At 41.5% G+C, this 27,690-nt stretch overlaps 1 protein-coding gene across 1 annotated transcript in view; it reads right to left on the bottom strand.

Annotated features, from left to right (window-relative positions):
* The window catches only part of kiaa1549lb (KIAA1549-like b), a 76,843-nt gene that overhangs the window by 18,938 nt on the left and 30,215 nt on the right, over positions 1-27,690 (bottom strand). Inside the window, exons 2-12 of the mRNA XM_037755871.1 lie at positions 25,560-25,925; positions 21,411-21,887; positions 21,175-21,290; positions 13,383-13,602; positions 12,880-13,013; positions 11,804-11,972; positions 5,887-5,946; positions 3,959-4,110; positions 3,300-3,471; positions 2,609-2,772; positions 1,520-1,555 (exon numbers count right to left, since the gene is read on the bottom strand). Of these exons, the coding sequence (XP_037611799.1) occupies positions 1,520-1,555; positions 2,609-2,772; positions 3,300-3,471; positions 3,959-4,110; positions 5,887-5,946; positions 11,804-11,972; positions 12,880-13,013; positions 13,383-13,602; positions 21,175-21,290; positions 21,411-21,887; positions 25,560-25,925 (2,066 nt within the window). The remainder of the gene's footprint in view (positions 1-1,519; positions 1,556-2,608; positions 2,773-3,299; positions 3,472-3,958; positions 4,111-5,886; positions 5,947-11,803; positions 11,973-12,879; positions 13,014-13,382; positions 13,603-21,174; positions 21,291-21,410; positions 21,888-25,559; positions 25,926-27,690) is intronic.

Below are 27,690 nucleotides of genomic sequence, written 5' to 3'. Positions count from 1 at the left end.
TTCACATACCTGTTGTGACATAAATTAATCATTGATAGGAGAAACAAAGAGATGTACATGAGCCAACCAGAAGTGTCACGTAGCTCAAAATAGCTCAAAAGTGTATCTTTTTAAGAGATGTCCAGAGGACTTAGGGAACAGAACTGGGATTACTGCGCTGCTTCGCCTTGAAATAGATAAGCACAGATTCAACCGAGGCTCTTTTTCATCTTCATCCAAATTCTTGTCAAATAAATGACTCGCGGTGGGCGGTGACATGATGAGATCTGCAGACTCTCACAGAAATATAGTAGTGAAGTTAAATGTTAGAGGATGAGAGGGCGGAGGAAGAGGATTCATGGCCAAAACACTGGATGTCAACATGTTTATAGTGAAGGTAAGAGCCAAGAGAGTTCACACTCACACACTAATACACACACATATACACTGAAATATTTAGGTCTACTCTCATTGCAGTGTCATAAATTGTCAGACATGCATCACTGCCTCGATGCGGCCAAGCCGTGGTGCAAAATCAATACGCGATGAGCTCACGGCTGAAGAACATGCATCCAATCTCTTTCTATAGCCCCCACACACATATAGAGAGAGTAAAGATTTACTTTGGATCCATTTCTCACTAACTAAAAGTGCTACTGTAGATGGTCTCACAAGTGGAAACTCTAACAAGGGTGTGTGATGAAAGTGTTTGGCTTACAGACAGTGAATGTAATACAGAGCAGGCAGTGCAAGAGCCTCATTTACATTTTTAGGAGTCACTCTATCTTTGAACATTTTAAGAATATTTCCATAGCTTTTACATTACTTATTAGAAAGAAGCGGCTATATACTCGCCTAGAATACGAAGGTTTGTTTGAAGCAGCCCAATTGTATTTCATATCTGATTGAATTAAGCTTTTTGGTGTTTTTTTTGACTTGATGAGACTTTGCAGGACTTTAGATGTGGTGTGGTAATAACTGCTCTGAAAGTAGCCCTGAAGTGGCTTTCACAGTTTAATATAGAAGATTTTATTACTTTCTCTCAAATGAAATTCCATAAATAAAGGATGTGCTGAGTGTTAAACTCTGCATTTCCATTCATCTACAAATGGCGTATAACAGTGAAGAGAACCCCTGGGCAGAAAAAACAACAGACATGGAGGTGATGACATCCTTGATACAAAAGTGTTTTTTCAGACTGTTTTCAATCTTCTCTACACAAAACAGACAAGTGTCAGTACACACACACACACTCATTCTGCTTAAAAAAAACAATCTCCATTATAACCATTCTCTGTAAAGCTTAGTCTTTCAAATTTGCCATCTGGAGAGCGCTATAAGAAGAATAGGCCATACCAGCCTTTCATCCAACAAAATCCCATTGTTACTCCTTAGTTTTCATCAGCACAGCAGGATTTATTGAAATATATCATAGGTGATGTCTGCCCAGAATCCCGTTCAAATCCCACTGTTGGCACAGTTAAGCCCTGAAGATGAAAACACAGATCGGTAATGAGAGGAAATACAGAGAGGCAGATACCTGGTGATAATAGCCCACATCTCTCCGATACGCCATCTGAAAACAAGAGAAAATGATTTTAACGGTGTGTGTGTGTAGGTGTGTGTGTGTGGTGCTCAAGATTCTCTCGGTGCTTTAATACAGGTCATATAGATGACATTATGCAGATAATACAGAATACAACAAGAAAAACATAAAATTCTGTAAACAAAAGTCACTCGCACATTGATCATTGCAGATCCTCATCACTCACTGACACATACTGAACCACAGTCTGTGGCTGTAAAGTCACAAACACCAACTGTAGGGCTGCAACTAATGATCATTTTCACTGATTAATCTGCTGATTCGTTTCTTAATTAATCATTTGTTCATAAAAAAACAGTGGTGGAATAAGTAGTCAGATCATTTACTTAAGTAAAAGTACAAATACCAGAGTGTAGAAATACTCTGTTACAAGTATTAAAAGTAAAAAAGTATTAGCATCGAAATATACTTAAAGTATTTGTTGGGCAGAATTGTCCCTTTCAGAGAGTTTATATCATAATATATCATATTATTGGAATATTATTACTGATGGTTCATCACGTAAGCAGCATTTTAATGTGACAGCTGGTGGAGGTTGAGCACATTTGAACTACTTCATGTAGTGTTGGATAGTTTAATCTGTAGCACAGTATCATATTTTATAAACTGATCCTATGTTTTATTTGTAAAACCTTAATCTGCAAAGTAACTAAAGATGTCAGATAAATGTAGTGGAGTAAAAGTACAATATTTCCCTCTGAAATGTAGTAGAGTAGGAGTATAAAGTAGCATAAAATTCAAATACTCGAGTAAAGCAAAAGTACATAAAAATTGCACTTAAGTACAGTACTTGTGTAAATGTAGTTACTACCACTGATAAAATATCTAGTGAAAATGCCCAATGTTATTTCCCAGGGGGCACGGTGATGTCTTTTAAATGTCTTTAAAACCCCAAAACATTCAGTTTACAATTGAGAAGCCTGAAAAATGATTGAAACAATTAATCGATTATCAAAATTGTTTCAGCTACAGCCTACTTCGACACAGACAGACAGACGTATGCATAGAAAGAAAGACAGATACCTTAGCTCGGGGATTGAGGTTGCCGATGGCGTCAGCTTTAAAGTCATTTTTATTCTTCCTGCACAGCACAGCTGTGATGATGATGATAATAAGTGTTACTACGGCGATGGGGGCCAACACCGCAGCGATAATCCAAAGGTTATTAGGAGGGTTCTTGACCACAGCTGAAAAAACAAACACTTCTTTACCACCATCATCACTTCATTACATGGCACTCTAAACACTACATGATAACAGTTAGTCCATTGGAAGTATAACACACAGCCCACTTTTCTTGCTAAAACATGCAGAAGCATCCGTCACACCCACACTAAGTGACACTGCGTACAGCTCAACCTGATATACAGTGTGCCTGATTCAGCTATTGTAGACAACAGCAATCTATAAGCGAATGCAGCATGCCCTCTCTCTTTCTCTCCTGACCAGCTCTGTCTCCCCGTCTCCTCCTCTACCCCCGTCTCTCTTTCTCTTAGCAGCACTGCAGCCCAAACAAACACGGTCCTGCCGGGAGCATTTCAGAGAGATTATAGAGCAAAGAGCTTTCTCAACCTTTTCTTCAGCTCCCCTCACCCCGGCACCAGCTCTTCTTTCTAAACTCAGCATGACTCATGTGTTTTGGTTCGCATGCCTGTCTGTCGTTGTTTCTGTCTATTTGCCTACTTGTCAAGTGCTAGAAGGATGCTGTGCTTACGCTCTGCTTGCAGCTGGACAAAGTAGCCCAAGGTGAGCGCCATGGTCTGAGAATCTACTGTGTTCAGGACCTTGGCAGCTGACGCGCCCGATAAAGGAACGCCATTTTGCTGGACGTAGTAGGTCAGCTCGGCTGGATTCTTCAACACCGGCACCCTACGGATACTCACCATCTGAGTGGAAAAAGAAGTCAATATCAGCGGTTATTGAATGGCTCGTTTCGTTGTTACATTTCAGAGAGGAAAAACAAAAGTAAAATCATGCATTCAGGCATGGAGTCTCATGAGAGGAAAAACTACATGGACAGAAAAGAGTACTTGTTTAGTAAAACATTCAACCTCTGGCTTGTTTTGATGAGCAATTAGCAGATGATGAGCTGAGAAGCTCCCTAATTAGAAAGGGCTGACCACAACTAATCATGCAAGTGTGTGCAGATGAAGTGAGCATCAAAGTGTACATCTCATGAAATATTCATACTGTAAGAAATAAGCCAACAAAACTATTGGATTCTGGACTTCTGACTAACAAGCCAGGGCATTCAGGCAAAAACATCAGAATAAGAATGATTTACTGTTTCACTCTTTAACCCTGAGCATCGCAGACTGTTTGTTCTTCCACAGACTTGGCATTCCCCCGTGGGCCGCCGAGCCAGTTTCTTACCTGGACAGTGTAGCTGCCTACAGCAGTGGCTCGTCTGAAACGAGTGCCCTGCTGCCCTGCCAACACAAACAGCTCTGCCAGCCGCTGCTCCATTAGACTGGCAAAGCTTTGGTACTGTCCCTCCAGGCTGGCGTTATCCACATCCTGGATCACTAGACGAAAGAAAGAGGATGGCCAGATGGTTGTTAAGAGAGAAAATAAATTGTTGGGGAGGTAAGAGAGTCGCACAATGGAAGAAAAGACGGAGGTAAAATTAGAAATGTGCATGTGTGAGACAAAAACACTCTTGAGTATGCTCACAGTTTACATATTCCAGTATCTTTACGCCATTTACTGTAAAAACACAATTATACTATGTTATCTAACATAGCAGTAGCACTACAACAGGCTGTAAGGGCATTATGGGAAGCTCATGTTGCTCTGTGTCTGATGGATATGTATGTTGTTATTGGCCATAACAACTTGATGATGAAGCTAACGGCCTGTGCGTCCTGGAAGCTCGTTGTCCTATCCTCTAGTGGTCAAACATCACCTGATGCAGCTTTAATCTGTTCCGTTTTAATCAACAGTTGAAAAGCAATAACGCTTGTTGTACATCTTGTTCAGTGTGAGTAAATCCCATTATACAGGTGATGACCTTGAACTGACTCGGCCTCTCATTGCAGTAAGCGCACGGTTAATAGCCACACAGCCCATCCATTGTACGGTATAGCAGCAGTGCGGGTGCCCTTGAACACTGTGAAATGTATTCACGTTGCTGGAAATATATGGAAATACTAAACAAAAAACAATCCAGGAGTCATGTGCATCTCACTGCTCCAGTAAAAGAAGACATTTTAAAGCAGATGCATAATGTGTTTAAGTTTCCATAAATAGCGCCCTGTATGAATTTCTTTCGCATACATCCTGTTCAGGTGTGAAGAAAGAAAAGAAACAATATGTACTATTGGAGATTGATGAGCAGACAGTAAAGTCACTGCAGCATTACAATGTGTGCATTATACAACATAACATGCATAAGTTCCCCCAGAACAAGATGGGTTTATTAATATTTAGTTTAAGGGGAGACACTACAGGTGAATAGGGTAAAAAAAATTAACTAATAGATATCCCCATGAAACTTTCCCAGTTGATTACTTACATTAGGGCAATTATTTTTTGTATTACAAGTTTTCTGAAATTGTATGTTTAAATATGCAAATGAGGCATTGTCTTATCAAATATGCACAGATTTTCATAAATGTCCAGGACAGAAATCCGAACCTTGGATAAAGTCAGGCTGGAAATTAATTTTGTTGACATATTACAGTCAAAGGTTTTTACAGAGGGAATTTTTTATATCTCTTTTTATCACTCCATAAATCAGAAAATACTGTCAACAGCCATAAAAAAAAAAACATTTTCGCCATGTTTTTAGGAATAAAATGTTCTAGAAATCAGGCTATGAATGATATATGAACAAACCCCTCAGTAAAAACTTTCAGAACATAGATAGGAATGAAGCTGGGAAGTTTGGTGTACGTAAGTGCTACTGAAGTGGAGATTTCTGGCTCAGAGTATGAACTAAAACCTCATTTTGAGAAAACAGTCTTTCCATACATTTTGTAAGACACTACAAAAATGTAACTAATAGATATCACCATCATTTCTGAAATGTTATGTTTAAATATGTAAATGAGGCATTATCTAATGCTAACTTTTGATGAATTTAGGAGCAATCTACAGACGTAAATAGACAAAGTGTAGTAAAATATACACCTACAGTATACTGTATGTGTACTTTGAATGTTTTCTTTCCACTAGTCTGAAAGATGACTTGTTACGTAAGCAAAAAAAAAAACAAATCTCAAAATTGACCTGTGCATGAAAAACGGCATTTTTGCCTGGGTCTCCCCTTAAAAAGAGATTTGAAACAATGATTTACCTACCTGTAATAACCCAGAAGTCTCTGGTGGCAATGGAGGTGTTCAGATTGTGATACTCCAGTGCTGCAAGGAAATAAAAACATAATCATTTCCCCCTGATCATTAGTCTTCATGACTTAAAACTTTCAATTTACTCTTCAATCTTCAAAAAACGATTTTAATTTCTTTGAATTATATTGTATAGAGAATTTTTCATTCAATATTAAAATGCAATCGTTGGATTTTTACTGTAGCCAATTAAGAGAATATCATATAAGAACAGATAGTAACAAAGTGAAATTGATTAAAAGACATCAGGTGAAGATGCAAGATGAAAAAAAAAATTGCGAACTGAAAGTAAAGTTAAATCCAAAGAATTACATGATCCTCTTTTCACACTGCAGTTTCTTTGACATATGCCTTTCCATATTTCAAGATGCATGTCAACAAAGAGCTGCCGCCTTTCTAACAGTAAAATCAGTCTAAAAAATGGCCAAAAAAATCATCAAGAACAATCATTTTCACTTCTGCAGCGGTTCTCAACGCCACAAGTGGTGGTCCTGCTAGCCAGACATTTGTTATTTGACGAAGCAGTGCTTATAAACCTGGGTCAAATGTATGAAAACTCTCTTGTGGAGAAGGGGAACAGTTTTTTTGTGGTTGAAATCTCTGTTTAAATCCTCATTATTACTGCATGTCAGACAAATACAGACGCAAGGAGAGATTTCAGCTGCCTGAGCTCTGGTTGTCTCTGTCTTCTTTTACATCTATTTCCTGCCTGATTAGGCTCTTGTGCTGGAGGCTGGTGCAGTGTTTGGGTGAATGCTGTATCACTGGCCTGTGAAAGCAGGCTCGCTACAGAAATGTACACTCAGGCATGACAGGAGAGAGGAGAGAGGGGTGGTGGGGGAGCAGGGGGAGAGGAACAGTAAGGGTTTTACAGTAGCATTGTTAATGGAAAGAGCTGCGGGGCTGTCAGCAAAATCACTCCAACATTGTCTATAAGTTTAAATCATATTAGTCGGCGAGGAGGTTTCCCATGAGCCTCTGCTGTTGTGTGATGAGAGCCTGGGGGATACATTTGTACAGCATTTATAAGTCATTCCAAGAAGTGAGACAAAGCTTCCAATTCATAGACAGAAAGCTATTATTAAAAGAATATTTCATATTTTGCATCAGCGCTTGGGTTATAGTTTTCAATGATTGTTATGGTTTAAAAAAGAGACATTTTGCAAACAGCTCCACTCATATTCCACCTGAGAGAGATTGTTGAAGAGCAGAGCGGGAGTAAAACAGCTGAGCGCAACCGTCCAGCCTACACCAGCGCCACAGGAGCGGCGGCGTACTCGCTGCTACAAACAGGCACTGCGGAGTGGTGTGAGATCCCGGGCCTTTTCTGTCAGAGCAGAGCCCAAGGTGGTATGAAAATCCCCCACTGTTAATTATTTACTGCGATAATTGCCTTTGAAGTGAGGAGGCAGCCGCTGCCAGCATATGCTCACACCTCCTGCGAACAGTGTAATATCACTAATGGCTAGCCTACAAAACAAACAGAGCAAAGTCACGGTCACGCGCTCTCTCGTTCTTGCTTTTACTCTCCTGTCTTCATGGATCTTTCTCTGTGTCAGTTTACGTTCTCTTAGAATCCCTTCTTGCTATTTCTCTGCTCCCAAACTGAATCATCATGCCCATGGGTAACTTCACTTTCTAACTTAATTCAATCACAACACAAAGTGAATTTTAATTCAATGCTCGCTCGCTATCTTATCATGCTATTCATCTTGATTTAAACCGTGTGTAAACCAAAACTGCTATCTAGCCTCAGTGACACTGATGTTGTATCCCAATTCAGGAGCTGCATCCTTCGAAGACTGGAGTTAAGGGATGCAACCCTAGAATTGTTTTGGAGGAAACAATCTCCAAATTCATATATCTGAGGCTGGGCCTGCAATCGCATATTATGCACTACATACCCAACATGTGTAATATTGTTCAACATACTTTTGTGTGAATAAATGGTAGTAATTATATTTTCGGACGCACTGAGCAGTAATTTATGTCGCCACTTCCTGAAAGCCTCTTTGCTGATTGGAGACATGTAACTATGGAAACCCATGCCAACCTCGTGACCAAACAATAATTTGTGAGAATCATAAAGTCTGAACTAATTTTAAAAAATATATTACACCTAGCACAGTGAAATCTTATACAATTATTAAATTGAAGCGGTATTGACGAAGAGCTGTCCGTCAACGTCTGTTATGAACTTTGCCGTCACTACCACGTTGCATTGTGGGATATTTATGCCACCGTAGTGTCAAGCATTTGCATATTGTAATATTTCACCGGAAATAGTATGCAATTCGTGTACTATTGGTTTCATACTAAGGTTCATAACGTACTGGTTTGGCGTACTAAATAGCATGTTATTATGGAATTTCGGACGCAACCTTTATCTTCTGTGGCCCTCAGCATCCCATAATCCATTGCAGGCTGGTCGATAGTGTAATGGGAGCATTGAGGCTGCCCACATCAGCTCGTGAAGTGGGGAAATATTACATGCAGGTATTTGGTTCAGCTGGTCATCAGTCAACTGTAAATAGACATCACATCTGGACCAATGAAAAAACCACTGCAGGAGGTAAATAATGGAGGCCAGGCAAAAAAAAACTCCACTCCAAGTAGCCTGGACATCCATTTATCTCTAACACCAGGTCGAAGGGTATTAGAGCGCACTAACACACCATTAATTTTGGTCTCTGTGCGGTTAGACATTTAATTGAGGAGGAAAGCACAGTTTCAGCCTCACTTTCCCATCCCGCAAAGGACACACCAGCCCCTGAATTAGGAAACAGTGAGTGTTGTTCCAAATACCAAGATATTATCTAACATACTCTAGCCTTAACTGCACTTGATTGAACATAAAACTTTGGTTCTAATTTCGGCTAAATATGGTCCAGTCAGCTACACTTTGGGAGGTTAGGGGAGATCTATAGTCCATTTACCCACCGGGCTCAGCAAAGGAGGAACAGGAACGTTTTAAAAAAGTGCTTTCAACACTGGGGTCAGCTAGATGGTAATACAGGGAAGCCCCTGGCTTAATTCCTGGCTCAAGCATTGACTCTGCTATGATCCTGAGCATGATCTTGCACAGCCAAAGCTCTGTCTTGTCAAACTGACCAAAGTCTGGAGAAATTCAAGCTCTGCAGCTGGTTAGAAACCATTAAAATTAAGCTAGTGAGACTTATTTCTTGCTTGAACAGAAACCTAATTTCCAGGCGTGGGCCAATCCAGTGGCTGCCTCTGGATTTCCAAAGTCTGCTTGACCAAAAGTGTCTTTATATAGATATTCGCCAGACCTCCTTGAGCTTGATAAGGCAGAGATTGCCTAATACAAAACACTGATGCTCCTTTTGCACATATAAATGAGTCTGTGATGGTTCTGGGTTCACCTGAGATGTTTTTCCTGCAGAACTAATGACATTCCCATCAGCCTCAGCCAAGTTCAGGTTGTCCTCAGGAAACACTACGTAGGCTATACTTAGTGTTTTCTGAGACAACAGGACAACCTGAACTTTGGCTGACTTGCTATGGCAATGGCAGCGCATGTAGCTGCGGAGACCGGTAGCTTCCATGTCCCAATTTTGCTACATTTCTGTGTTCATTTATTGTCTTTTCGTCTTTATTACTGGGGCACGTATGGCATATGACAGAGATACACTCATCAAAATCGGAAAAAGAAGCGTGGGGACTGGATTAAGTGCAGAGGACCTTGAGACGGCCACCGCCCACGGCATCTTCCGACCATCCAGTCAGACCAGCTGGACCAAACATCACCCAAAGCAGAGTTGATCGCCCGAGTCCGAGAGGGAAGAGAGCCGGGATGGGAGCTAAGCCAACCCAGCTAGGCTAAGGCCTAAGGCTAACCCAGCAACAGGAAATAATAGACTGTTGACTGTCCACATCTTTACAGAGACCTGGCTCTATTGTGGCATCCCGGATCAAGCTGCACTTGACGGACGGACCGCAAGACAGAGAGAAGGACTCCGGTGGGACGAGAGGAGATGGACTCTGTGTTTACATCATTGATGCTTAGTGCTCAAACAGAGTCCAAGTTGATGGTCAATGTTTCATTCCCTGGCGTTGAATGTGTTAAGGTGTCGGCCATATTATCTGCCCAGAGATTTCACCAGTGTTTTTGTTGCTGGTGTTTACGTTCCTCCTGACAATGAATGATCCTTGAACCTTGATAACCTGTGACTCTGTGTCTACATATGAAGCGTAGCGTGAGCAGCACGGTAGATGAGCAGCAGTTCAGTCCTCTGTCAGCGTCTACACAGGATGCATTCAGGCACAGTATTGAGTGTAGTTCACCTGTTGTTTTGGCAGCGCTCAGAGCCTAATACAAAAAAATCACTGTAGTTAGAAGCCTAAAACGGAAGAAAATACACTTGAAGCTTTTGAAAATGTGCTTTGGGTTGTGGTATACACAAGGGTGAAACTGTGTGTGTAAAAGGAGCTTAAATCTCTATACCAGCTGCAGGTGCCCAGTTCCTTTGCTGAACCCATATTCTGAATTTATTGTGAAAGAGGTCAAGCAGAACAGTGAATCTCTCCTTCAGGGATCAATAAAGTACCATAAAAGTGATGCCTCATTTATATCTCAGAGTTCAGCATCTGCCATATCTCTCTCTAGCGAGCAGTTTACATATCGCACTGGAAACAAGCTACACGTTGGGATTACTGTTTAGACTCCAGCTGATTCCTTGTCACTTTTCATTTGTTTTTTCTCTGAGCACAACTCTAACAAAGAAGGAGCGCTTGGCTGAGTATGCCCTCAAAGGAGGCTGAGATGAAAGGCATGGGCTTAGTTGTGTCCTTGCATCAACTATCTTTAAGTGACTCAATCATTAAAAAACAACTGTGATCGTAAAAGCAGTACAACAGTCACAAACATCCAATTATTGAGAAACTGGACGTCAGTCAGGATTAGTGATTGAATTCCTGAGTTCTACCATTGCCTCGATAGACCTTCTGCGATATAGAAACAACCACTTTCCCTACATTAAATCAAATACAGTTTCTAAGGTTGGATGTGGTCTTGATTTCTACTACTGTAGTATAGACAATCAATCCATATATCAGTTCCTTTGTCCACAGATATGAGACCAGAAAGCTTTGTGAGACACAGCCTGAAAAATGTATATTGAACCTCTTGTAGGCTTCAACTAGGGATGGGAATCACCAGAGGCCCCACGATACGATATTATCACGATACTTCAGTCACGATATGATCTTAGATTTTAAACATTTTGCTGTATGCTGGGTATTGCGATGAGATATATTGGGATTTATTACCATTTATCAACTGCAAATTATGCAGTTTGTCAACATCTGTTTTATCTAATAAGATACAGTTTTCACTCTGTTCATCTCAAGAGTTGAAGGGACCCCTTTGAAAATGGCCATGCCAGTTTTTCCTCCCCAAAATTTAGCGTCACTTTGGAGCGTTTTTCCCGACAAGCTAACATGACATGGTTAGTACCAATCAATTCCTTAGGTTTTGTAGTTTGATAGGATACCAGTACCTTTAATCTAGCTTTAAGACCGAGCCTGCTACAACATCCAGCGGCCGTCGGATTGGTAAGAGGTTAATAGTTTCTATAATAAAAGATTGATACTTGACGTACGTGTATCGATGGAATATTGCCACGCAAAACATTGCGATACTATGTTGTATAAGTTTTTTCCCCACCCCTAGCTTCAACACAAGGAAAAAACAAGTAAAAGCACAGCACTTTTTTTTGTTGAATCTAATTTGTATTTGGAGAACAAATCGTTCCCAAGAGAACACGAGAACTACTTCTGGTGTCTCTTCTTGTAAGGCTGTTGAATTACTCCTGTCTAATGGACGTATCTTTAAATGCAAATTGTAACTTACGCTCAGCAATCATAAGTGGTGGATAGAAGAGGAAGTAGCCCACCAGCTCAGCTGACAGCTGACCAAGGAGGTTTGAGGCAGCGGTGCCATTAAGGAAGACAGTCCCATTCCTCACAGTGTAGACCAATGACACAGCCGGAGAGCCTGCTGCCTGGGAGACACTCAGCATCTGGGAGAAGAGTACAGGCTCAGAGTCAGACAAAGGCACGGAAAAACAAAATTATAACCACATAAAATGCTTGGGATAACATTACTATAATGTGCAAATCTAAAAGATTTGGACAAATCTTGTAAAACAAGTAGAGGTGACAAAGGTCAAAAAATCGATTGTCGTCTTAGATCAACAAATACAAAAATCATCAAGAAGCATAACGGCTGGGAAATTGGCAAGGCATGAAAGAGTGCAAAAATATTGGAGTATTAATATTTTCATCCATGCATAACCCTCAAATTAGCTTTAATATAGGGTGCACTTTAATGTGGCAGCTCATTAAAATTAATACAAACATTGCCTCCCTAAACATAATTAATTTGCATCTCAGAAAGAGCTCTTGTTTAAAAGGCAAAGCCTGAGGGGGACAATTTTACCCAAATTGCACACAGTTTGCATCTGTTTGTAGCCGCCAAAAAAACCTAAACCACATGGTAATACTGATGTGTAACAGGGGACAAAACTGTTGAAGTTACATATGATCTAATATGCTAAAAACAATATTTAACAAACTCTCTCAGATTATTTTGATCCATTTAAAGGTACAGTGTGTATGATTTGGCGGCATCAAGAGCAACATTGTGGACTCCGTGAAGAGAGCTCCCTACGTAGATATGAAGGGCTCCTTCTAAGCTAACGAAAACACAACGATTCTTAGTTTAATTATACACTAATGTTATGAATAGATATGAATATTATATTCCATTCCTGCAAATAGATCCCCCGAAATGTTACACTGTTCCTTTAACGACAATGAACACCCGAACACAACACTGCACACATTTCAACACTGACATTATGTTACAAATCACAGCATTGCCAATGTACCAGTGTAACACATACACAGTGCTTTACACCACAGTACCTGAACAGAGAGTCTATTGTTGGTGTTGAGCACTTTGGCCTGTGCTTCAGAAAACACCTTCTCGAGCCTCTGTTCCATCATTTGAGAGAACCGACAGGACCGAGGATCATCGCCTGTTCCCACAAACTGCAGCACTGGAACATAAAAACAAAATGAGCTCACAACTGTAAACTGGCAAAACTATTAAAGTCACTTTTTAAAGAATACTTCAGGATGCTACAACATTGTGTTTTTGCTGTCTTTGGCAGTGTATATATTGGGAACACTGAGAATGTGATATACTGTATATTATTTTAGGTCTTATGTACCTAAAGAGACGTGCAGTATTGTCATTTCCTCCTCCGATGTGGTTTCACAAGATTTATGTTATTCTATTACTACGCAAACCTAGTTTCCACTGAAATTGCTCCAGTGAACAATCACAGCAGGGAACAAATAACAGTGAGTCTCAAGCTGATCTCTGACTTATTTTTTTCTTTTATCCTGACTGAACACTGGCTGACCTGTTTTCAGCTGGAAGCCAGTGGCTGGGGTGGATCTCCATAATGCAACTGGGAGGGGCAGGGCTGTTACCATGGGGAGGTACTGTCGCAGGTCTGAAATCAGTTTATCACGGCCATAGGAGTCCAATCCTGCCAGCACTACAGAGGGAGAGTAAACCATGTCCCCTCCAGTCACGTGATAAGCCACCGTCATGTTGGGAGAACCAAATACTGTCTCCACCTGAGAGGGTAAAGGAGAGACGAGAATTAGATGTCTTTAGAGAACCATTTTGGTAGTTTGTACCATGTTTTAGACAATAAATAGCACAATGCTTAAACCTGAGTGGGTAATATTAAAGAGTAACATAACACCGGTTTCACTGCGCCCTCTGGTTTAAACATCAAGCCTGTTTCACCTTCACCTCCAATCCCAGCCAGCATCACTAATGGGTATGGTCAGGTGTGGTCAAAAGAGTGATTGTTGTCCCAGTAACCTCACCCTACAGTGATGTCACGGGGTTTTGGAGTACACTTGTACATCACTACAGCAGGGTGGGAAGTTAAACCCACTGGAGCTAAAAGTTAAGTTGCTCTTTAATCAAAATTTCCACCACTTTCTACAGCATTATATCACAATATTAATATATATCGAGATAAAGTAAATTTTTTGAAAATTCACTTGAGGAACAATTTTAAGTTGAAAAAATCTGAAGGAAAGTCTAATCCATTGAATTACAGTATACTTAAAAATCAAATAAATAAATAAAATAAACTGAAGCGATCCCATTCTAATCAACCAACATTGCTTATCAAAACATAGGAAATAAATACTCACAAAATAAAACCATAGATATAAACAACATAAAACTGCAGTATAATAAATAATAAAACTGCTAAAAACATCCAAACAGTGTAAAAGCAGATTGAGATTAAAATAAATGAAAGTCCTCGTTTACATCCATCTGACAAATTTGTGGATCTACTGTGGTATTCCCTGCGGAATAAAAAGGACCTTTATCACATTGATGCAAAAGCTGTTAGCAGCATTGCAGCTTGATTGGCATCATTACCCACAATATAACCACAGGTATTAAAGTGATAAACGACATGATAAAGTCTGTGACAGTTGACAAATTCCGTCTGTTGGTATCTATAGTACTGCCAACCATTTTGCAAATACCACCACAATGTTTTCAACTTTTCAGATAGTCTTTTTTTTATCCCCTTAAATACAGTATGAAAATCACTTGCAGACTTGCAGAAATGTGCCTAAAATAGGTCCATGATAGTAAACAGGGTCTGAAATTGGCACCCGCCAAATGCGGGTAAATTGTTGGCAGTGGCAGGTGAAATCGTCAGGCCATTCGCCACTTTGGGAGACAGAAATTGGATGGGAATAGAGAACCAGTTCCCGTTAAGAACGGGTTCTTAGTTGTCCGATTCCTTGGCATGTCATGCCTTCGTCACTATTGATTTCTCTGTATTGATACTTTCCAACAGTTACTCATGCACAATGACGCATACGCACACTGCATCACGTTTCAGTTTCTTTGGGACTGGAGCCACGGTGGAGAGAAAAAAAAACACTCAAAAGCATGGCGCTACTAAGCCTGAGGGGCGCACCCTATTTTTTCCCTGATAATGCTACACTGTTAACAACAAATCTGTGTTGAAATCGGCAGGATGAGAGTTAGTAACGTTAGCGGTTAGAAGCCGGTGGGTAGCGCAGTCCTGCTCGGTTAAATAATGAAGCTACTAACGTTAAAGGAGGTGCCATTAAGTTACTTTTATGAGGCGTTTAAGCTCTGCTCAGTAAAATGACTATTTGGCGGAGGTAAATTACAACGTTATCATGATGTGTTCAAATGTAACCTCGTAAAATTACGATTTGACGAGAAACTTGAATAAATCCAGTTGTTTGAAGGAGATGTTTTCACAGCAATATAAAATAGATAATAGAGGGAATTATGACCTGTTTAACTTCCTAACACTAGCTCTAAGCAGCTTGCCAAGATTGTTTTTAAACAAAGCAAATATTTAAATAATCATAATCATTTGAATTGTGGGGGTATTTTCTGCAAATAACCACAATAGATGGCAATAACAAAGTACACTACAGTACTGTTTACAGTACCCTCACACACCCGAAAGATAGGGCTTCCCCAGAAGCCATGGTGTAATTCTAACTCTGTAATCTGCCATTCATATAATGTTTTTTGTGTAAAATATATCGAACATTGAATGACATCAGATCTAAAATGTTATTCCTTAATTTAATGCATAGATTCAAAAGTGGCAGATAAAATTGCTGAGTGGCAGGCAGACAAAAAAAAATACTTGCCTGGAACAGTGGCAGGCAGTGAAAAAAGTTAATTTCAGATCCTGACAGTTAACATTGCCTTCTTTACTTTACTTCCTTTGGCAACTACTGTGTGGTAAAATATGGTCAAAAGCATGGACTGATTAGAAAGTTCTCTATGAACATGACATGTCACAGTAGGAATAGCACAGGTGCAAATAATAAAAATGAATGACGGCCGAATTCCATTTAGCTGCTTCACTTTCAGGGTCATGGTATTCTGCATACTGGTTAACTGTCACACTGTCATGGCTCACTGGGACTCTTGAATAGAACAGAGATATTGTTAATATTATTAGCTTTTTCTACTGTGACAAGTCAAAATGTCTGCTGTAAAAAAGACCTACTGAAGCAAGTTTTAGTCAAATTCTATTTCCATACCATACTGGTGAAATGAATGAAAAGAAACCATCCACTGCATAGAAGCTAGTAAATCAATCCCAATCTTTATGCGTTCTTTGAAAGAATGGTCGACCGTGATGTAAAATATTTGTAGTTAATCGGCAAACACATATTAGTGGTATGGTCCTTTCGGGCAGGGTGTCAATCAGTCATATTAGCAAATGAGCTGAATGACAGGATATTGAACTGCATTGGATTGATGGACCACTTAAAGAGTGTATTCCAACCACTCGCTAATGAAAGCAACAGGAGAGAGAGTGATTATGGAATACAGATATGTGGAGAGACTGGAGGGCTGCTGGAGGAGAGAGAGACGAGAGTAAAGATGAGCGAGACATGGGAGAGACTGTTAAATAGAGAGACTGGGACAAAGAGGCTTATGTTCCTTCACTTCCAACCCAAGAGGCCAGGTATCACTGCGTAGTCATTCTCACAAAAAAACACAGGTGAAATGTGTGTGTTTCGTAACTGTGTATAATAACACGTACAAATGCTCATGTGTTTGTTAGTAAGAGTTTGACTTTTTGGTGAACTCTACATACACGGAAACTGGAAAAAGAATGATGACAGATGTAGCGAAACTAAGCATGTGTGTGTGTGTGTGTGTGTAGGAGAGGTGAAACCATTCAGGCCTGTTATCTAAACCCATCTGAAAGCCTGCGCTGACAAGGAGATCCACTGGCAAAACACTGAGAGCCTATCCTCTCTGTAGCTGAGAGTCCCCACTCTGTCTCCTCACAATTCAGCCTTGTTACGAGCTCTGTGGAAACTAAGAGCCCTTTATTATCACTTCATCCTCTCAGGCTTCACCCATGTGAAGGTGTTATTAAGAGATTGCATTTCCAGTGAGCCAGAGATTGGTAACACACCCACTAACTCTATCCCAAAAAGTGTGAAAGACTGCCAACAGATTAACCCGACGGATCTAGTCAAATTCTCAAAAGTTTCAAGTCACTGGAGAGCCCTAAGTACACGACACAAAAATAGTTTGCTTTTATATATTCTTTAAAGGTTCAAATAGCTTTAGCCTTGTGGTTCAATTCATTTAGTCTGTTTCTCATCATCTTTTTAGCATCAGCAAGGCACATCGTCTCTCCTCCCAACCATTTATAACCTATAATTAAACACAGAAGCAATTTCCCTTGCCAACAGCTTGCTTCCCATTGGATGAGAGCGCAGTGCGACTAAAAAGGAACCCAAGCAATGTTGAAATGGGTGACAGGAGTGCACTGAAGCAAGACACCTTCAGAGACTACAGAGAGAGAGAGTGAACATATGAGAGCATTGACCTTCACATGGGCAGGACGAATGCACAGGCCTCACTCTCAATTATTTGATACTTCCACTTTGAGAAATACAACACGCCGCGACATTTCACCGGATTGCAGATATACAACACACACACACACACAGAAACATGCACACACAGATGTACTTAACACTTGCTCAAAATTGCAACACTCTAAAGGCACTCCAACCCACTGGAGACCAGGAGGAGAGGGGTTTTTTTGTATGTAGGGAAGGAATCCCAGTGCTGCTTCATCTATTTCCCCTGAAAACTGTTTATTACAACCTAATTTAATCCTAGAATTTGTTTTTTTTCCCCATATTCAGTGTATGTACAGAATACATTTCACCAACTAGCTAAAATCATTCCCAGTAGGAGAACTCACATATAGACTCAAACCTACACATTTTTACTTCTCACCAACTGCTTTTTAGCGTAGCTTCTCATAGCCAAGAGGTGCTCCTGATAGAAAGTGGCACTGAGCAGAGGTATTAGAGGCTTATTGGAGAGAGAGAAAATGGTTTTAGCACAGTGGGAACCATAATTGGTTCCACAAATGGCTAATCCACAGACATGAAGATCATTGTGTGTGCACTGGATCTGTATGTGTTATTAGTGCATGGGAAATGCGGAGGTTGATTTCCTCCTGAGGTTTTGTTAAACCAAAATGTCGTGTGTCCACTGCTGTGGTAAGATTGCCTGAAGAGTGACTTGATTCTGTTTACTCTCTGGTTGTAAATAAATAAATAAATAAATCAGGGCTGTCAAAGTAAAGACGATAATAACGCATTAATGCAAACTCGTTTTAACGCCACTAATTTCTCTAATGCATTAACGCAACTTGCGATTTTTAGGTTGTAGCGGGTTTTAAAGCTAGAGTGAAGATACTGGCAACATATGAAAATAGAAAATAGAAGGAATCCATTTGTACCAACCATGCCATAGTAGCTTGTCGGGAAGGAGGATAAATAACGCTCCAAACTTACGCTAAATTTTGGATAGGAAAAACTGGCATGTTCAAAGGGCTCCCTTGACCTCTGACCTCAAGATATGTGAATGAAAATGGGTTCCTTGGGTACCCACGAGTCTCCCCTTTACAGACATGCTCACTTTATGATAATCACATGCAGTTTGGGGCAAGTCACAGTCAAGTCAGCACAATGACACACTGACAGCTGTTGTTGCCTGTTGGGCTGCAGTTTGCCTTTTTATGATTTGAGCATATGTTTTATGCTAAATGCAGTACCTGTGAGGGTTTCTGGACAATATTTGTCATTGTTTTGTGTTGTTAATTGATTTGCATTAATAAATATATACATATATTTGCATAAAGCAAGCATATTTGCCCATTCCCATGTTGATAAGAGTATTAAATACTTGACAAATCTCTCTTTAAGGTACATTTTGAACAGATAGAAATTGTTTGATTAATTTTGTGATTAATTGCTATTAACTATGGACAATCATGTGATTAATCACGATTAAGTATTTTAATTGATTGACCGCCCTAAAATAAATAAGAGGGAATAGGAGCAACAGTTCTCATGTACAGCTCTGCTACAGTCCTAATCTACATCTTGTTTTAGTGTTGGTACAGCTACTATAATACGTGACATCACCCACGGCCTTCAGGGACACATTCAGTCAACCTAATTTCTATATTAGTCCTCGTCTCCTCTCACATAGCCTACATGAGGGTCCTTGGTATAAGTGTTTGATTCACTCCACACTAATAACTTTCTGATGAGGGCACAATTAGGAACCATTCACTGTTTACCAACGTCAGAAAGCTGCTTGATTATTCAGCCAAGAATGAGCAACAGTTTGGGCCTGCAAAACAGTAGCTGTCCATCAAAATGTCATATTTACACTCATTCACAGGAAACTGCTTCAAAGGAAATAAATTATCTGTGATACACCTCAAGTATAATACATAATATGTGAGATAAGCAGCAATTCATTTAAGTACCTTTTACTTCACTCCATGGATGTTTCTTCCTGCACAATGAACCAAAATCTCAGCATCATAGCACCAATTCTTGTATGTGGCAGAGCTTTTAACACTTCCCGAAACAAGGCTGACAATAAAAAATGTTTCCCTTTCTGAATTCATTTAAAAATCAATTTTGCACTCATTTGGATTCTAACTCTCATTATTGTAGATGACAATGGTCGTTTTTAGATTCTAGGCAGCTGGTCAAAACTGTTCCATCTGTCTGTGAATAGATGCTGATTGATGCTGTAGAGATAAAAAAAGAAACAACTTACTAACCAGTAAGAAAAGATTACACTTTCTTTATGTAGACTAAGCATGCTACTTGAAATCTCTGATTAAAGGGCATTAACATTCTTTTTTTATATAAATTTCATGACATAGATAAGTCCCAACTGGTCTTCGTGAGGTTCAGGGCTGATTTAAAACAGTAGATGGCATGTTGAGCCATTTTCAACCCATTAAATGTCCATTTTTATAAATTTGGTAAGAAATGTCAATATTAAAGGGACTATTTGTAAGATTCAGAAATGCTGCTTAACAGCGATACCTGTGGCTTTGAAATCAACAAAAGTCAGCGTCGAGCTCGCGCTTGCTCGCTCTAAATATACATGAACGAGCATCGCTCAAAACAGTGAGGCGACAGACGTCAGCTAAAACCACAATATCACTCTATATTTCAGCTGCTTGGCAGTAATGTTAGCTGACCAGACGAAGGTCTCTCCATGAATCAATGCTGATCCTAGTGTTGGTTTTCCTGCTCAGCGCAGGCTTCAGCAGCGGGGCTCCTCAACGAGTGACGTTATCGCCTCCCGACCCCAGCCGGCAGCCGAAGACACCGGCACCCGGTCGGTAACGAGACAACAACGTAACTCGTTGAGGAGCCCCGTCACTTCACAAGACACGGAAAACCTCTGTTGGTCTGGAGGAGCTGCAGCAGTTATTTCTGCACAACCATCCACTCTACATTCACTAGATATTCTCAGAGCTAAACTAACTCTTCTGCAGTGTGTAGTGAGCGCGCGTTCATGTCTAGAGGTGGCGCGAGACAGCGAGGACGCGCGCGCTGTCTGAGTGAAGGAGAGCAGGCAGCGGAGACGAGGCTCCGGCCACACGCGAGCGCGCATATGCGAACGCGCATGTGTGCTGACCCGCTACATTTATACGCTTAAAAAGTTTAACAGTCCCTTTAACACCAGCATTAATGTGTTTCATCACAGTAAAGTCATATCATTTAAAGCTCAAAAAACATGTTTAAGTGTGCAGTACCTCTTTAAAGTCGCTTTAGTGACATTATCAGTATCAGAGAAACTGTGATTACTTCTTACATAATTCGCTACCTTTTCACAGCTATGCTATTTTATATATTAGTGAAGTTAACATATATTAAAAGGTACCATGTGGAGTTTTTAACCACTAGTAGTGCTATTGAGTTTTTACGAGTGGGTCCCTGTTTTGTTGGTTTCTCGTGCATGCGCACAGGGATGCACATGCATGTGCACATGATACACAGTCCTAGCAATGGTTTCATATTATTCCACCGATCACAAGTGGTGGCAGAAGGTAATGCATTCAACACATTCATTAGGCCTCAAGGATACACACAGTGTGCTTTGGTGAGAAACATTGAATGCATCATTCTGTTTGTAAAAGACTCCACAGGGTGTCTTTGAGTCTATACATGTAGATAAATGGATGTTAAGTGTATATCCATTAGTTAAAGGAGCTGTATTGTTCTTAAGTGATTAACAGTAACTGACAACAGTCTGACCTGTGCTTGGGCAGAGGTATCATTCAGAGCTTTTCGGAGGCCTTGACTTAGTCCCCTTCGCAGGTTCTGCCTCTGAATGCTGTCCAGCCTGTTCCTTCTCACATAGATGGAAACAACTAAGAGGGATATAGAGACAAAAAGAGGGAGAAATCAAGACATACAACGGACAAAACATTTTAGAGAAATATTTTACGATTCAATTGTTTTTTTAAGACTGTGACAAACGTATTGTTTACCTGTTTTCACCCACAATCTCTCTGTGATGTTGCACTGCTGTGGTGGAGCCTCTGTGGTGGTGGTAAAAGGGGAAATGAAGATGGTGGTGCCCACCCTGGGAGGGCTCGTTCTAGGGACAGGTGGCGTGAACGTTCTCCTGCTGGTTTGACTCCTGGTGGTCGTGGTGGTCGTCGTTCTCCTGGTCACAGGCGCAGGCTGTGGTGTGGTAGCAGACTGTGTGGTTCCGGTGGTGACTCTTAGGGAAGGCATGGTAGTTTTGGTGGCTGAAGCTACAGTTGGGGAGTTAAACTGGACAGAGTCTGTTGGGGTGTCCTGTCGAGGGGGCAGAGGTGATACCTGAGATGTCCTCTCGGTGGGCCCGTCAGAAAGGGTAATTCTGACTGATTGAGAGGGCGCTAGACTGGCTGCTTTTTCTTTGGGGAAAGTGAGCGCAACTGCTCTGGATGTTCCAGCGGTTAACTCATCCGTCCCCGCCTCTGTAGGGACAACAAATGCCTCAGTCACTTCCTCTGAACGATCGGGATCTATTGATGAGGTCAGACTTGGTGATGAGGATGGAAATGTTGCTTTTACAGTCACGGATGATGATGCAGCTGAATGAAACGTTGATGTTGACAATGGTGTTGATGAAGCTTTAGAAGACACTGAAGTGGGGGGTTTCATATGTAAGGAGGACGACTGAGAAGCTTTGATACTACTGTATGATAGTGGTGAAGTCTCTGAAGATGATGATGATGATGAAGGAAATGAAGAAGATGATGGCCCCAGCTCTGTTGGAAGGGTTAACCCCCTCAGTTTTGAATCAGTTGTGTTATTGATATTGTCGGTTTCAGAGAAATTGAGTGCAGGGTTGTTTGAAAGTGTGACAGCATCATCAAATGCATATTCAAGAGAGTCAACATCTGCCGGAGGGGGGCTGCGCTTGCTCTTATACACCAATGCAAGAGAAGAAGCTTTTGAAGTTGTTACGGAGTCGGTGGTTGTGTGAGAGAGGGGCAGAAAACCATCTGAACCCCACACAGTGTTTATAGTGGCTCCTTGCTGTACATTGACAGTCACCGCAGATCTGAGATTAGCTGGGGACAAATTCTGTGTTTTATATTCTGATGTGCCTTTGACATATGTAAAAGATGGCTGCCCTCCAACAGTTGGATAAAATGAATTTGGATCACTGGCGACTACAGTTGGATCAGTTGAATTCAATATATGCACATTACCCTGTTGTCCGTCGTCCAGCTTTGGATGATCATACAACGGGCCATCTGCTTGTAAATTAGACTTTGCCCTATCAAAGCCAATAGATGTATTTTCTAATTCAAAGGCAGTGCTTTGAAAAGACACAGGCGTGGTGGCTTTCCACTTTGTATATGGTGCCATTAGTTTTGTGCCAAAGCTGAAAATAGCACTAAATGATGCACTGCTGTTTTGTCCGTCACTGGAGGAAGTAGTTGCAGCAGAGGAAGCAGTGAAGGGAATGGTCCTTTGTCTGCCTAAATAAAAATTTGATCTATCACTTCTCACACTGGTGATTGGTCCCTGAGAGCGAGAAGCGGAGTTTGTCCTCGGTGTCAGGATGATTTCAGACCAGGAGGGAGGAGAGGACTGCTCAAAACGGCTCATGTGTGTCACATCGTCTTTATGAGAAAGACGTTGTAATGCAGCATCAGAAGTTACTGGGAGAAAGGGGATTTCAGTGGGAGATCCTTTGCCAAAACCTTCAGAGCCTTTATTCAGCATGACAAAATCTTTTGTAGTTATGAAAGATTGAAACTTTGTTGTGAACGGCCCTGATGGGACGCCTTTCTTGTAAAACGCAGTGTCTCTGATTACAGTAGACTCTTCATTCTCATTAAATAAAGGATAAACTGAACTCTGTGCAGCATTTCTGTGGAAGCTCTCAGTTGGCTTCTTCCCATGTGGCATGTGAACATCGGAGGCTGGGGAAGTTTTACTGTTCCCTGCAGTTGTTTCCACCTCGAAAGTCGAAGCTATACTGCGACCAGCTCTCTCAGATTTTATGATATGAGCAGAGATTTCAGTCGAGGACGCTGTCTGGGGAGATTTATTGGGAGGTGGAGTTGTATAAAACTTAAGTAAAGATCTTGTTTGTCTTTGTGAGGGGGTCATTCGGGATGATGAGGCTTTGGGTCTGGCTGCAAAATCAACCTCACTACCAGCAGACAAACCAGCAGCTGAATGAAACGTTGATGATGACAATGGTGTCGATGAAGCTTTAGAAGACACTGAAGTGGGGGGTTTCATATGTAAGGAGGACGACTGAGAAGCTTTGATACTACTGTAGGATAGTGGTGAAGTCTCTGAAGATGATGATGATGTCATGTGAACATCGGAGGCTGGTGAAGTTTTACTGTTCCCTGCAGTTGTTTCAACCTCAAAAGTCGAAGCTATACTGCGACCAGCTCTCTCAGATTTTATGATATGAGGAGAGATTTCATTCGAGGACGCTGTCTGGGGAGATTTATTGGGAGGTGGAGTTGTATAAAACTTAAGTAAAGATCTTGTTTGTCTTTGTGAGGGGGTCATTCGGGATGATGAGGCTTTGGGTTGGGCTGCAAAATTAACCTCGCTACTGGCAGACAGACCTCTGTTATCATCAGTGTTGTTTGGGCTGTGGCTGAGAATCAAGGGCAATAAGTATGTAGGCTGGGTGGGGTGTGAGAGATTTTCATACATCGTTTTATAGGTCATATCCTTTGCTACGCTAACTGGCAACGCTGAACCAGAAAGAGACATTGTCCTACTGTTGGAGGAAAATATCATTTTTGGCATCGTCCATTCTCTAGGCTCCTGACTGATGCCCTTGGGAGACTCTGTTTGTGTTACATATTCTTGAACGTTTATGGCTCTATTACTTGGCAAATGAAGCGAAGCTGACTCTAATGTGGAGGAGGTTGTTCCCGTTCTGGTGATCGACCTGAGGATGGAACCAGCGGTGGACTCCGGCCACGGCCCCGTGAGTGAAAGTGAGTTATTCGGGTAGGCTTGAGTGGAAATGGATTTGAGCTCTGCTGCAGCTCCCTGGTTGTAATTTATATTGATGGCAGGAACTCTGGGGCTGCCGTGACCCGCTGCCATCAGTAAATCACCGGGATTAGATGCATGCTCTGAGGACACCGTGCCAGGGTGGATAGGTGTTAGCTCAGTGATTGCAGATTCAGAGAGAGACGTTGAAGTCTCAGTCGGTCTGAGCGTCATTGGTGGTGATACGGTTGGATTTACAACATGTGAACTCAGACGCGACGTGATTGTATCTCCGACCCTTTTGTGAACAAAAGTCTGGCTATCTACCGCTGTCTTGTTTTCATTTTCCACATATGCTGTTTGATTTAACATCTGCTGTGTGACATGATTAGAAATTGAATGGCCTTTAGGATGGGCAGATAGCAGTGCTGATGTGGGATTTTGTAAAGCTCCCTGCTGCCTCTGAACAGCTTGGCTCTCTTGATTGGAGGGAAATGAAGTGCTAATTTCTATATTATTGCCTGATACAGAGTTCATACCTGGGATCTGGGTTGGAGTGGTTTCGTATAAAATCTGTAAAAGATTTTCTCCGTGGTTAGGAGGAGAGTATGATGTGTATGTGCTGGTTGCTGGTGTCTTAATCACTTTTGTGCTTGCACTCCTTATATATGCTCCACTCACTCCATAGATTTTATCCGCTGAGGAATATAATGAGGGTTTTGTCACTTCATTGCTCTTTTCAATGCTGGTTCCACTTGGAAAGTGTGATGGTTTGGTTGTTGTGCTTTGCAGCCCTTGTGTAACAGCTGATAGGTCAATAACTGAATGAGTAGAGGAGTGTAAGGTTGTTAAACTGTCTGTCCAACCCAGAGAGCCTGCTGGTGATAATGTGTGAGGGCTGGACACAATGCTTTGACCTTGAGATGAAGCAGCGTTGTTTGTCCACCCAGCAGAAGATGATTGATTCACTACAGATGGTAACACCGAGGAAGTGGATGGAGCTGATGAAGACATTGATGATGACAATGAAGAAGACGACACTGTCAATGATGAGACATTCCTGTCTCCATCTATAAAGGACACATGTGATGGCCTGGAGGCAGTCGATGTCATGGTAACAGCCCCAGGTGGTGTGGTGTGTTGGTGAGACGTGCTGGAAGTCAGACCTGAGCTGGCGAAGGCGATCCTATCTCCCGCAGACAACGATGAGGAGGACATCTCCGAGCCCTGGCTGGAACGATGTGAAGGCCATTGGGTGGTGTGGGTCTCGTCCCTGGTGATGGTTGGCGAGGTTCTACTTTGATCCAGACTCACTGGATGTTTGACAGTTCCTGCCATGACGGTTAAGACAGAAGAAAAGGCAGGTCGCCCTGATAAACCTCCCCCAGACTCTGAGTCGCCATCTGAATGGAAGACTGAGAAAGGCACCTCCTCTGCCACCGACGGGTCAGCCAATGGATTAGCAGGAGCAGCTGTGACTGTGGGGTCGCTTGGTAAAGACGAGAAGCCGGAGGCATCGTAGGTGGATTTTTCTGTTAACAGAAAAGACAGTGAGAAGACAGGTTAATATTGGTTATCATACCAACAAAGGCCTACTTTTAAAGCTGAAGCTATTTTTAATTCCATTTAAGTGAGTCCATGGAAATGTTCATACATGTTGGTCAAAACTCTTATAAGGCACTGTAAGGATTGGCCAAGTGGAATGAATCTCCGGTCCACGGACACGGGTCCGCTCACCACTCCCCACACCAACCTGCTAACTTTTAGGGAACTGTGCAGGAATGGCCATAATGTTACATTTTTAATCTTCGCGCTACTGTAGTGTCCGATGTGAAGCGATTGTGGCATAGCGCAATCTCCTGGAATGTCACGTCCGTTCAATTTCTGGAAGCATTTCTGCTCCACGAGCGCACAGAACAGTATTCGCGTGCAGAAAAGCATCCTCCCGAGGGAGCGTATCTGCTCTGCGTGCACAAATGCGGTCGCGCGAGCGCGGGGCTGTGCTGAGCGTTCGCTCGACCCTCTCTACGCGGTCGCAACTGCTCAACTCGCTCGCTCGTCAAGTTGACTTTTGAAACTTTGGAGGCGGGGATGGACTGTGGCCGATGTGTCCGCTCTTTGATTGGTCACTTTCAACACCTACTGTCTCTGACGGCGAAGGCAGAACATGAATAATTCATGAACATGTGACACCGTTGACCAATCATAGAGCACAGAATACGGGACCATCCACTCCTCCAAATATCACAATGTTGTATCAAGGGAAACGTATTTTCTCCTGGATTAAAGTTGCAGTTTTAAACAGTTTGAAAAAGCAGATGTCATTAAAGGATACACAGCAGCCAAATGGTTTATTTTTCTACAACTTGGAGACCCAAAAGCAGTTCTTATCAATGGCTCAGACCTGATCAATAAAACATTAGTGAATGATTTATTAAAGCCATTATTTACAACTTATAAACCCATTACAAAGGGGTGCTTTGTTAGAAAGTGGTACCAAATTCCTGCAGTCTATAAGATAAAAAAACTGTATAAACTGACACAGTGATGCTCTGTCCTATTAACTGGCAGCGTGAAAAATCGGACATCCTAAGCAGTGAGCGTATTCATTCAGTCTGTATGTCAGCACAGAATTACCTTCTCTAAACATGACAGATGAAGCCATTACGAAGAGCCAGGTATGACACACAACCATGTAAGACACCTGATTACGTTTACCAGATGGCTGGAGCTGTAAGGATCCATTCTGATGGTGTCAGATAAGCTGTCAAAGTTATACAAAAAAAATAATAAATTAACTTTTGAGTACAATCTTTTAATTGACTGTTGGGTGGAAATTATTTTAACCCACTGTGCCAAGGTGAAAACAAATCACACACCAGGTTTGGAGGTGTACACACATCATTCAAATAGTCACAAACAGTACAGTGCACCAAGGGCAGACATTGATGTATTCCCAAAGGAGAGAAAAAGAGACAATCTTCAAAGTGGAACAAATAGAATTAGCCTATTCAAGAGATGGCAGCTGTGTGCTCAAGTACAGCTAAGAGATAACGCACAGTGGACTCATGTTAGTGTTTTGTGCCTTTGCAGATATTATGCCTCAATAAAGGGCAGAAAGAGAGAAGAGATATGGAGGTTTACATTACACTAACTATCATAAGATGCATGAGGTGATTAATGCACCAAGACGACCGACATGGAGTTGTCTCATCCGTCCCTGTCCTCTCCTTTTATTCTCAGCACATCCTCGACACATCCACAGAGGGCTTCTTTTATCCATTTGTAAAGCTTTGC

The sequence above is a fragment of the Sebastes umbrosus genome, chromosome 2 (assembly GCF_015220745.1).
Source record: "Sebastes umbrosus isolate fSebUmb1 chromosome 2, fSebUmb1.pri, whole genome shotgun sequence".
Lineage (NCBI taxonomy): Eukaryota > Metazoa > Chordata > Actinopteri > Perciformes > Sebastidae > Sebastes > Sebastes umbrosus.
Note: the sequence above shows the minus strand (reverse complement) of the source record. Positions and strands in the feature narration are given on the sequence as shown.